Below are 12,602 nucleotides of genomic sequence, written 5' to 3' on the forward strand. Positions count from 1 at the left end.
GGTCTGGGAGCTCCTCAGGGTGAAGGCTCACACCTGTCCTTGTTCCCTTCACAGCAGGCACAGCAGGCACTGCACAGCATCAGCCTAAATCGGGTGCTAAAGACATGAGTGAAGGTGGCAAGAGAGAAGTGGGGCTGCCAGCCAAACGGGCTGCCCCTCATGCCCCACAACAAGCCAGGGACAGTCGGAGCTCAGTACTGTGGACAGACTGGTTGACAGTAAGGCTCCGAGTCACTAAAAATGGACTGATTCTCCCTACCTGCTCTCAGGAAGGATTAACTTCAGTTGCTTCCTTCCCTACCCAAACTCCAACTGTTGTAAACTGGAGAGCCGCATCAACTGAGATGACCACAGATAACCTGGACATCATCCTTTGGGAACAGGGCAGCCCCATCTCACCTGAACCTGGGCTGCTGGGAGCCCAGTGGCCCTCCTCCCCTCCTCGAGGCTCCCCTCCACGTGCCAGGCAGGATCCTGAGGACACAGAGCTAGGAAACGAGAAAAAAGTCATGAAGGCAGCTCTCGCTGCCAGAAGCTCACCTTTCTTTCTGGGGGGCTGAGAACCAGCCCCTGCACCCCCTTGAATGAGGGAAGAGACCCACTTCCTCATTCTATAGATGAAGGAATTAGGGCTCAGAGAAGATTAGGAAAGTACCTGAACACATGAATCTTTCATTGGCCCCCTGTGCTATTGGGTACCATCTCTGAGAAGCAGTGTCTGGTCACAACCTTCCTGGGCCTGAACCCTAAATGGCCACACATGAATTCTCATGCACCTTGAGATGTCACCATCACCTTACTGCTCACTAGTTTTCTTTTTTTTTTTTTTTTTTTTGAGATGGAGTCTCACTCTGTCGCCCAGGCTGGAGTGCAGTCGCACGATCTTGGCTCACTGCAAGCTCCGCCTCCCGGCTTCACGCCATTCTCCTGCCTCAGCCTCCCAAGTAGCTGGGACTACAGGCGCCCACCACCACGCCTGGCTAATTTTTTGTATTTTGTTTTAGTAGAGACGGGGTTTCACCGTGTTAGCCAGGATGGTCTCGATCTCCTGACCTCGTGATCCGCTCGCCTTGGCCTCCCAAAGTGCTGGGATTACAGGCGTGAGCCACCGCGCCCGGCCACTAGTTTTCTGATTCCTCCTTGTTCCAACTCTGCACAGAGACAGATGTGGACCACCTGCCCTAAAGCCCCACCTGGTCCCCATTCTAATCCCCAGCTGTGGCAGAGCACTACAGCCAGAGGCCACAATATGGCAGCCCACAGCTGACGGCGCTCTTGACTCACCCCAGGAGGCCCATGGGTCAACAGCTGTCATCCCCCAAGACTGGTCCGTAAGGGCACCTGCACAGAAGGATCAGGTTAGGACTGCGACGCCAAACCGAGTGATTCAAGGCGACAAAATACAAGAGGAGATTGACTCGCTAATGGGCACTACAAAATTCCATAAACAGAGCCCAAGGGCGTGTAAAAAAAATCCAACATAAGCTGGATTCACACAGGCAATGCACAGGTGAGTCACTATTAATTAACACTGTTTTAAAGTTACCAAGCAATGCTATATAAGTAAAAACAATAAAGGTAAAAATATATATGGGAGCAGTAGAGACAATATTTTATTATATATATCACTGTTGTTCAGGAAACCCCACAAACCACCAGAAAAATCTCTTAAAACTAATGACACCTCTCAGGAGATGACTATAAAACATAAAAGTTAGTGTCTTTTATGCCAACAATTTTCCTCCTTTACCACCAATCAGTTCTAATTTTGTACCAAGAGAGACAGACCCCCTTCCATCCTCAAAAGTCCTCAGCCCATCACCAGCTCTGACCCATGACTGCAGCAGCTAATGATAGGGGAGGCCCAGAAGAAACACAACTTGGACTCACCCCAGGAGGCCCACGGGTTGATGGCTGCCATCCCGAGGACTGATTGACCAGGAACCTGCCCAGCAACACTGCAAATCCCAACCTAGTGACAAAAGTGAAAAAAGACAAAACTAGTCCTTTCTCACAGAAGACCAAGTGGGAACAAAGAAGGGAATCCATCCACCGAAGCAACAAAAAAACTTGTAAGGAGCATCGTAAGAAAAGAGAATTTACATGTCAAAAAAGTAACACAATTCCTGGAGAGAAATGAAGGGTAATTTGCATAAGCTGGAAAAAAGAGCATGATCCTGAATGAGAGGGTACAAATTTGTCAGCTATTCCCAAGAGACAGCCAGTCACAACACAGATGGAACTTTTGGGTTAATCTGACAATTATTGTAAAATCAACTTGCAATCCTCATATATTAGTGGTTGCCTAGAGCTGGGGGAAAAATGAAATGGGGAGTGACTGCTTAACGGGAACAAGGGTTTCTTTGTGGGGTGATGAAATGTTCTAAAATTAGATAACGGGGATGGTTGCACAACTTTATTAATACACAATAAAACCAGTGAATTGCACACTTTTAAGTGGTTAAAGTGAACATTATGTTATGCAAATTTAATCCCACCTCCAAACAAAATTCACCTCAAAGATTTACTAAGCCTAAGCTTGTGTGTGTGTGTGGAGGACTTAGAGATGGGCCTGGCGCCCAGACCCCTAACTCCTCAGGTTCCAGATCTTTGTACAAGTCAGCAACCTCTCGAATGGATTCCTGGGTATGTGTATAAAGCACTAGAACACACAGTGGGCCTCAGGAGCACCGGAATCAGCGCGAAAATGCAGAATGCAAACCGTATTTTGCACCGTTATTTGCAACTTGACAGTGACCGCCGCCGTCACCGCATGTTTAAGAGAGCCCGGAGCTGTTTCCAACCCAGGTCTGACGTCCTTCACAGTGCTTTGTGTGAACCGGCAGGGGGAGAAACGACGGCTGGGGAATGAACGGGGTTATTCGTCCCATCAATGGCCTCAGAAGCATCCTTATCACCTGCTTCCAGAGCTCCCGACCCAAATTTCCTCCGCAAGACCGACGCGGCCGCGACGCTGCAGAAGCTCGTCCCGGCCTCACCTGGCTCGCGGCCGGCGGTCCCCCTTGAAGGCGGCGCAGCAGGCTCGGGGTCTGCCCGCCTGGGGCGTTTGGCTTTTGTCCCGCGCCGAGGTCCGGCCCAGGAGTGCGCTTGGGAGCTCCAGGCGCGGCCTCGGGGACAAAGGCGCGCGGAGCCAACGTGCAGCAGAGTTCACCCAGGCCCGTCCGGCCAGAAAAGGAAGAACGCCCGGAGGCGGGAGGCCGGAGGCAGGCTGCTGGCTAGAGAGCCGAGGGCAACGAGGGCGCAAAGCCTGCGCGGAAAGGGCAGGCGCAGGGCCCACCCTGGCGCCGCCTCTCACCGCCGGCTCTCCTGACCCCCAAGCCCCGCAGCTACGGCGGCCCCACAGCCCGAGCAAAGGCCTCACCTCAGCCGCGGACAATGGCGGCTGCTTACCCGGCGTCGACCGGGGCGCGCCGCGGGGTCTGCTGGGAGCTGTAGTTCCAGGCGGGCACTTCCGGCGTCGGACAGCGGCGCCGCCAAGACAGGTGCCTGGGCCGCGCCGCCCCGCCCCGCCCTACCTGGGCGGGGTTGGGACCTTTCTGGCACCTGCATCGAAGCCGGCGGCAGGGTGGACTTCGTTGTCCCGGTCCCAGACTACCCTCCTCCACCGCCGCCTCCCACTGCAAAAGGGCCTAGGTAAGTCGCGGCCCCGCGAGCCTCAGTTTGCCCATCCGCAAAATGGCGCCTCGTGCTCCCGGGTTTCCCGGAAGGAGCTCGGCGAGTTGTCAGCGCTGTCGAGGGATCCTTCCATTTGGCGTTCGCAAGATTGTGAGAAAGTGGCTGCTGTTATTCTCTTTAAGATAAGGAACCTAATTCGAGCTATCCTTCTCTGTGAAGTCCGACGGCTGAGAACGTCAGGGCTCGTTCCCAGGTCTCTTTCCAGAGGCTAAGCTTTATGCGAGCATGGGTTACCAGCGATGCATCCTGTGAGTTTTCCTGTATCAATATGTATGGAGCGGTTCGGGAGCGGTGGCTCATTCCTGTAATCCCAGCACTTTGGGAAGCTGTGGCGGGAGGATCGATTGAGTTCAGGAGTTCGACACCACCCTGGGCAACATAGCGAGACCACATCTCTACAAAAAAATACAAAAATTAGCCCGGTGTGATGGCGCGCGCCTGTAGTCCCGGCTACTCAGGAGGCTGTGGTGGAAGGATTGCTTGAGCCCGGGAGGTCAAGGTTGCAGTGAGCTATGATCGCACCACTGCACTTCAGCCTGGGCAACAGAGCAAGACCTGGCATTAAAACAAACAAAAAACGGGCCGGGCGCGGTGGCTCACAGCTGTAATCCCAGCACTTTGGGAGGCCAAGGCAGGTGGATCGCCTGAGGTCAGGAGTTCGAGACCAGTCTGGGCAACATGATGAAACCTCGTCTCTACTAAAAATACCAAAAATTAGCCGGGCATGGTGGCGGGCACCTGTACCCAGCTACTTGGGAGGCTGAGGCAGGAGAATCGCTTGAACCCGGGAAGCGGAGGCTACAGTAAGCCGAGATCAAGCCATTGCACTCCAGCACTCCAGCCTGGGCAGCAGAGCGAGACTCTGTCTCAAAAAAAGGAAAAAAAAAAAAAGAAGGGACTGAGGGACTGTAAGTGGTGATACCAAAGGCAGCATGGCCATTTAGGAAGCTAGACTTGAGTGAGCAGTGGGCAAGAGAGATTTTGAAGATATTTCCACTAGTAATGGAGGATCATTTTAAAAAGCTGGGCTGTGGGTTGGGCTTTTGTTGTTGGGTGGTGTTGGCACTCACTGTGGTTGGGCAAAGGGGAGTAGCCCTTTCAGAGGGAGAGGAAAAGTTCAAGTAGGACAGGCTGAATTCAAGGGAGAGGACCAAGAGCGAGGTAAGGTGGAAGGGGCAAGGTGTTGGGACAGGCCCCAGCTGGCAGGAAGGTGAACCCGGGCAGAGTGGGCACTGAGAGGAAAGCAATCTATGGATGGTACAGCCACAATTTCCATCTCAGGATCAAGCAAAGAAAGAGAGGCTGGAGAAGGAAGAGTGACAGAAGTAAGAGGAGAGTGTCTGTCCACTTCCACTCCAGCCCCCTACAGCTCATCCTCCAGCAGGCAGCCAAGGGCACTTATAGGATCTCACATCAGGTCGTTGCCTCACATTCTGCACTGGCTTCCCAAGTAATTAAAGTAAAATCCAAATTCCAGCTCGCAGCTTAGAAAACTCAGCAGGACTGGCCTCTGTCCTATCCCACCACCTCAGTCCCTCAGGCTCATCTCCTGTCACTCCTGCCCATTTCTGGACCCCAGCCATTCCTCAAACAGGGTAAGCCCATTCCTGCTTCAGGGCCTTTGTACATATTGTTTCCTCTTCCTGGAATCTTCTTTCTTGTACAGCCCCAGGGTTTTCTTTTTTTCATCCAGATCACAGCACAGATGTCACATCCTGATAACAGCCAGCTGTGACTCATCTCCCTAATTCTCAATCGCATTACCCTCTTTTTATTTTCTTCATATCGTAACTGATAGTCTCATACAGTACAGAAGCTAAGTTTTAAGATATGCAATCACAAAATACCTGCTACACAAACCTCAATGTTAATATAAAATAAGACTAGAATTTATATTCTAAAGAGAGATGAGGTAGCTCTGTTCACTTTTGAGAGGGAACTCAAATGAGAGAGACACCTTTGACCTAAAGGTGTCAGGAAACCAGATGAAGAAAAACACCCCTGCTATGATTTGAATGTTTTTATCCTCTCCAAAATTCATGTTGAAACTTACTCCCCAGTGCAGTAGTGTTGGAAGGCAGGGTCTAATGGGATTTATGGAGGTCATTAGGCTCTGCCGTCATGAATGGATTAATGTTGTAAGCCAAAAAATAAAATTCCAACCCCCCCCCCCCCACCATATGAATAGACCCCTCCTCTCAGCCAAGGGCATTCCAAAGTTAATTTGAAAAATGAGTTCGGGCCATGATGGGAAGCAGAAGCTGGACTTGCCTCATTATACCCTCCTCCCTTCTGGAATTAGTGATAGAACAGACTCTTTAAGTCTGATAAGAAACATTTACAGTCTGTTATCTCTGGAGGTTTCATCTGCATGGTAAAACCTTGAGTTCCACAACCCCAGACATTCTTTTCTATTGACAATAACTCTTTAAATCAATTGGCAATCAGAAATCTGGAAACTTTCTGTATCAGTGTACATCTTATATGTATTGATTGATGTCTCATGTCTCCCTAAAATGTATAAAACCAAGCTGAACCCTAACCACCCTGGGCATGTCCTCAGGATCTCCTGAGAGCTGTGTCAGGGGCCACTGGTCACCATATTTGGCTCAGAGTAAATCTCTTCAAATATTTTACAGAGTTTGACTCTTCGTCAACAATGCCATTGTAAAAGGTTCATGGAGAGATTCTGCATGTGCTCGCATGCTCTTTCTCTCTCTCTCTTTCTTTCTCTCCCCCCACCCCCACCCTCCACCACCCTGCCCTTTACCTTTTGTCATGTGAGGTTGCAGTCCCTGCCCTTTACCTTCTGTCAGGTGAGGATGCAGTATCCAAGGCACCATCTTGAACTCATTATCGCCAAATATGTCAGCACCTTGATGTTGGACTTCCCAACCTCCAGACCGTAAGGCAGTACATTTCTTTGTAAATTACGCAGTCTCAGCTATTCTGTTACAGCAGCACAAATGGACTAAGACAACCCCTGAGATAGGAAGGGGTAAGGTAAATGCAATGAGAGTTGGGGTTTTCGATCTTAGTCCAGTAAAGGAGCTGGAACTGTTCTGTATAATCAAAAGGCAAGGTAATTGCTACATAGATTATTTTCTTATTATTGCTGATTCTTATCCTAAAATAAAGGACGTTGCCACTACACATCCTCTAGAATGACCAAAAATAAAAATACTGACAGCATCAAATGGGATGACATGGTGCCAGCTGGAATTCTCATACCTTGCTGATGGGAGTATAATGTGGTACAGTCACTTTGGAAAAAAGTTTGACAATTTCTTATAAAATTATACATAAACCTGTACTATGACCTAGAGATTCTACTCCTGTTTGTTCAAAAGAAAGGCAAACATCTGTCCACTAAAAGATATGTACAAGAATGCTCACAGTGGCATTATTTATGACAGTCCAAACCAGGAGATAATCCAAATGTCTGTAACCAAGAGAATGGATAAAGAAATTTGGATACGTCAATTTAATGGATTACTACTTAGCAATAAAAATAATTAGCCACACTGGGCGTGGTGGCTTATGCCTGTAATCCCAGCACTTTGGGAGGCTGAGGCAGGTGGATCACCTGAGGTCGGGAGTTCAAGACCAGCCTGACCAACATGGAGAAACCCGTCTCTACTAAAATACAAAATTAGCCGGGGTGGTGGTGCATGCCTGTAATCCCAGCTACTCGGGAGGCTGAGGCAGGAGAATCGCTTGAACCCGGGAGGTGGAGGTTGCATTGAGCCGAGATTGCGCCATTGCACTCCAGCCTGGGCAAAAAGAGCAAAACTCCGTCTCAAAAAAATAAATAAATAATAATAATAATTAGCCACATATCCACACAACAATATTGCATTATCACAGGTATAGTGATAAATTAAATACTGTATGATTCCATTTATATGAAGTTCAAGAACAGGCAAGTAATCCATGATGAAAGAAGTACTTTCTGCCACTCTGGGGGTGGCAGCATTGACTAAAGAGGTACAAGGGAGTCTTCTGGGGCCTGGAAATATTCTGTATCTTGATCTGGGTGGTGGTTACACAGCTATATGCGTGTTAAGAAATCATCAAGTTGTATACTTAATATTAGTGTACTGTAATGGCATTACACTGTCTTTCAATTAAAATGTGAAAGAAAAAATGGGGGTGTCTTTTGCTTCCACATTTGTAGCCCCAGCTTCTGTATCTCCTGCGTGATAATGGTTGGATGAATTAAAAGGTAGGAGGAATAGAAGAGGAGAAAAGCAATAGGAAGAGGAAGGTTGGAAGAAAAGCCCAGCTCCACTGTCTCACATGGGTGTCATTGGGTACTGGGGAACTTGGCAGCACTAGGGAACAGAGAGGAAGGTGCTCCCTTAGGCTTCCACTTCTCAGCCCAGAAGTGAGAGGCTATGAAGCTGTTGCCCCCTGGTGGGGGACAAGTGAGACCAGTGAGAGAGGGTTTTTGCCTTAGAATTGCCCCTTCCCTGGAGACAGCAGCAAGATGAAGGCCTCTCAAGAAGTGCTTCATCCTCTGGAAACCAACGGAGGAAATGACTTTCCCAAGAGAAGGATCATACATCACTCAATCATCAGCAAACATTTATGAAGCACCTGCTCTGTGCCAGGCCCTAAAGTGAAAAAAACAAACACTGCAACGGAAGCAAGAGATAAACAATAAACATAAGTAAATTAAAGAGTAGTTAGAAGGCAACAACTTTGGAAGAAAGAAAAAAAACAGAGTAGGTGATGTAGTGCCCAGATGGGAAGGGCAAGTTGCCGTATAAAATTGGGTGCTAAGAGTGAGTCAGAGTCACCTCATTGAGGTGACATCTGAGCAAGGACTGGAAAGAAGGGATGCACATGGCTGGGCGCAGTGGCTCACGCCTGTAATCCCAGCACTTTGGGAGGCCAAGGTGGGCAGATTACAAGGTCAGGAGATCAAGACCATCTTGGCTAACATGGTGAAACCCCATCTCTACTAAAAATACAAAAAATTAGCCAGGCATGGTGGCAGGCGCCTGTAGTCCCAGCTACTTGGGAGGCTGAGGCAGGAGAATGGCGTGAACCTGGGAGACGGAGCTTGCAATGAGCCAAGATCGCACCACTGCACTCCACCCTAGGCAACAGAGCAAGACTCCGTCTAAATAAATAAATAAAAATAAGACATGCAGACATCGGAGGGAAGAGCTAGAACAAAAGCCCTGGTGTGAGGGCCTGCCTAGTCAGCTTCGGGAACAACAGTGGTCATAGAGGCAATAAGGGGGCCAGATGGTAAAGAAAGTTGAAGGCATCATGAGGGCTCTGGCAGGGTTTTGAGTAGAGCATTGATGGGCTCTAGCCTCTGTATGGAGAGTAAACTAACCAAGGAAAGCAGTGGAGTGATGTGTGAAACCAATGTAGTAATTAGGTGGAAGATGATAGCCGCTTGGATCAGATTGGTGATCAGTGGCTGGATTGTGGACATGCTGATACTTTAAAGGTAGAGCCAACAGACCGTAGGTTCAAGGTTTTGCATCATAAGGGGCAATATAGCCTGTAATGTTCAGAACGAGTCAGGAAATAAAGGAGGCCTCTCAATACAGAGCTATTCACCAAGGGCCTTGATGGGGAGGAAGTAAGTTGCAAGTGTGTGGAGATACTGCTCCCCTCTGGCCCAAGCTCCTTCCCACTCCAGTTACCCAGTGTTGTGGGCAGCACCCTGTTCTCCTCTGGGAGGTAGCAGAGGCAGGGCCACACCATCATTTTGGATGCACCTATTATAGGAGGCTGGAGTGCAATGGTGCCATCTTGGCTCACTACAACCTCCGCCTCCCAGGTTCAAGCGATTCTGCCTCAGCCTCCTGAGTAACTGGGATTATAGGCGCGCAATACCACGCCCGGCTAATTTTTCTATTTTTAGTAGAGATGGGGTTTCGCCATGTTGGCCACGCTGGTCTTAAACGCCTGACCTCAAGTGATCTGCCCACCTTGGTCTCCCAAAGTGCTGGGATTACAGGTGTGAGCCACCGTGCCCAGCCTGGACTTGCCTTTTACCTCATCTGTGGTTGTCTTTTGAAGAAAAAGATTCTTTAGAAACGTTTTTTCTTTCATAGCTTGTGTTTTATGTATTACTTTCAAGATCCCAACTAGATCTAGGTCCTAAAAATAGTATCCTACCTATTCTGTTTTTTTTTAATCAACTTAATTGTGGTATAAGTGCACATTGCAGATAAACTGCACATGTTTGAAGTGAGTAATGTAAGTTTTTTTGTCTTGGAGCCCTGAGGTAAACTTTTATTTCTTAGCTGACAGGACTTCCACACCCATGCTCCTCTCGGCACCTTTCACCCAGCCCAAGCAGCGGCGGCCCAGTGGTGGAAAAGGCGCCATGGCCAAACGGATTGGAGACTCACCCCACATTCTAGGCCAGAGAAGCGGGCGGGCTTGGGATGCCGGCAGGAGGCAATGACTCTCCCCAGGCGCTGCATCCTGGCTCCGGGGCACAGGCGCCTCTCCGCCCTGACGCTGATGCTCGTCTGGCTGCCCGTTCTTTGGTATCAAAATACCAGACGATGGTGGCGCACCCTGTGGCCTGGGCTGCCTCACATCGTTCGGTCCCGCCCAGAAAGACCAGAGGACCAGAAAACCAGAAGACTGTCAGAGCGACTAGAAGCTGGCTCCTGCCAACAGCCGCGCGCCTCAGCCTCCACGAGGGTTACCTGGGTAACGCGCCGCTTGGGCTCGGCGCCCAGCCGATGACGTAGCCCGCGCTTGCATAGTGGCGCCGCCCGGATGTGTGGGCTCCAGGCCGCCACCCCCAAACACCAGCCCAGCGGGTTTTGGACCCCTAGGCTGTGTGGCTACAGTGGAGTCCAGACTTGGCCGAATCCAGGACGACCCGGCCAGACCCACCGGCAGTACCTTGCCCGCCCGCTTTAGTCACTTGCTGTAGGTGGATCTAAACCTCTAAGCCTGGGCGCGGTGGCTCACGCTTGTAATCCCGGTACTTTAGGAGGCCAAGTCGGCAGAATCGCTTGAGCCCCGGGCAGCATGGGGAGGTGGCAGAGGCAGGGTCATACCATCATCTTGGATGCACCTATTATGGGAGGCTGGAGTGCAATGGTGCCATCTTGGCTCACTGCAACCTCCGCCTCCCAGGTTCAAGCGATTCTGCCTCAGTAACTGGGATTATAGGCGCGGGCTACCACGCCCGGCTAATTTTTCTATTTTTAGTAGAGATGGGGTTTCGCCAACCCCGGCAGCATGGGGAGACACGGCCCTCCCGCCTGATGTCCTAAAAAAGCTTCAAATAATTCGCCGGGCGTGTTGGCGCCCACCTGTTGTCCCAGCTACTCCGGAGGCTGCGGTGGAAGGATCACCTGAGTCCAGGAGGTCAAGACTGCAGCGAGCTATGATCCTGCCACTGCACTCCAGCCTGGGCGACAGAGTGAGATCCTGTCTCCAAAATAAATAAAGTTATGTACATATGTATATATATTTAATTACATATATTTTGTATAATTTGTATATAGTTATGTGTACACATACATATATAAATATATGTGTAAGTATATGTATGCGTATATATGTGTAATAAAATATTAAGAACCTGCCCAGCCGAAGCCACGGGCTCAGCGCTTGCCCGGCGCTTTGGGCCCTGGGTTGGCCTCAGCCACTTCAGTCGCGGCCCCGGGGATGTTGGGGGAACCCTGCCAGGCGGCAAGCGCCTCCTCCAGCCCCGGGGGCCTCCGGCTGTGCACCCGCCCTCCCTTCCTCCCTCCCACGGCGCTCGCCTGCATGCGTTTTGGCAAATATCTAAACTCGCAAAACCATCACTAGCTCTGGTTTCCCAGGATCCTTGAAGCCCCTCCGTTCAGCATTCCACGCCCCTCTCTGCCCTGCTTTCAAACCACCGCCAATCTGCTTTCTGTTATATACACAGATTAGTTTGGATTTTCTAACAGTTGTATATAAATGCAGTGACACATTTGAGTGTACTCTTGTGATCTGGTTTATTTTACTCAGCATAATTATTTTGAGATTATCCATTTTATTGCATATTTAAGTAGCTCATTCCTTCTATTGCTGAGTGGTGTTCCATCTCATGGATGCACCACAATTGTTTATCACGCATCTGTCCATGGACATGTAAACTGTTTCTATTTGGGGCTGTTAAAAATAAACTTCTGTGAACATTCGTGTACAAGTCTTCCTAAGGACACGCATTTCCTTTCCTGTTGGATAAATGCCTAGGCGTAGAATGGCTGGATCATATAGGAAATGAAAGTTCAACTTTTTTTTTTTTGAGATGGAGTCTCGCTCTGTCGCCCAGACTGGAGTGCAGTGGCGCGATCTCGGCTCACTGCAACCTCCGCCTCCCGGGTTCACACCATTCTCCTGCCTCAGCCTCCCGAGTAGCTGGGACTACAGGCGTCCGCCACCACACCCAGCTAATTTTTTCGTTTTAGTAGAGATAGGGTTTCACCGTGTTAGCCAGGATGGTCTCAATCTCCTGACCTCGTGATCCGTCTGCCTCGGCCTCCCAAAGTGCTGGGATTACAGGCGTGAGCCACCATGTCCCCCAAAAGTTCAACATTTTAAGAAACCGTCCATTTGTTTTCCAAAGTGTTTGTACCATTTCACATTCCCACCAGCAATGCACAGATGCTCCTGAACTACGATAGGGTTAGGTCCAAATAAGCCCATGGTAAATTGAAAATATCATGAATCAAATGATTTACAATACCCAAATAAATCCATCAAGTTGAGGAGAGTACTGAATTTGTATAGCTTGTGTACCATCATAATTTTGAAAAATCATAAGTTGAACCATTCTAAGTCATGTAGGTCAATGACTGTATAAGAGTTGTAATTCCTCCATATCCTTGGCAACACGGTATGGTTTATTTTTTGCAATTCTAATAGGTGTGTATTGGTAA

At 49.4% G+C, this 12,602-nt stretch overlaps 1 protein-coding gene and 1 pseudogene across 4 annotated transcripts in view; one reads left to right on the forward strand and one right to left on the reverse strand.

Annotated features, from left to right (window-relative positions):
• The window catches only part of ZNF606 (zinc finger protein 606), a 32,950-nt gene extending 22,577 nt beyond the window's left edge, over window positions 1-10,373 (reverse strand). The window contains exons 1-4 of one of the 4 annotated variants that reach the window (XM_054464450.2): window positions 10,077-10,373; window positions 1,891-1,972; window positions 1,285-1,341; window positions 400-488 (exon numbers count right to left, since the gene is read on the reverse strand). In XM_054464450.2, coding sequence (XP_054320425.1) covers window positions 400-488; window positions 1,285-1,341; window positions 1,891-1,972; window positions 10,077-10,151 — 303 coding nt within the window. In that variant the 5' untranslated portion in view covers window positions 10,152-10,373. Of the gene's footprint in view, window positions 1-399; window positions 489-1,284; window positions 1,342-1,890; window positions 1,973-2,918; window positions 3,133-3,382; window positions 3,418-10,076 lie in introns of those variants that run through there. The other 3 variants (XM_063658563.1, XM_063658561.1, XM_063658562.1) reach the window with 3 other exon arrangements.
• Window positions 2,715-8,502, forward strand: LOC129020312 (uncharacterized; annotated as a pseudogene).
• Window positions 10,374-12,602: the final 2,229 nt, after the last annotated feature.

The sequence above is a fragment of the Pongo pygmaeus genome, chromosome 20 (genome assembly GCF_028885625.2).
Source record: "Pongo pygmaeus isolate AG05252 chromosome 20, NHGRI_mPonPyg2-v2.0_pri, whole genome shotgun sequence".
NCBI lineage: Eukaryota > Metazoa > Chordata > Mammalia > Primates > Hominidae > Pongo > Pongo pygmaeus.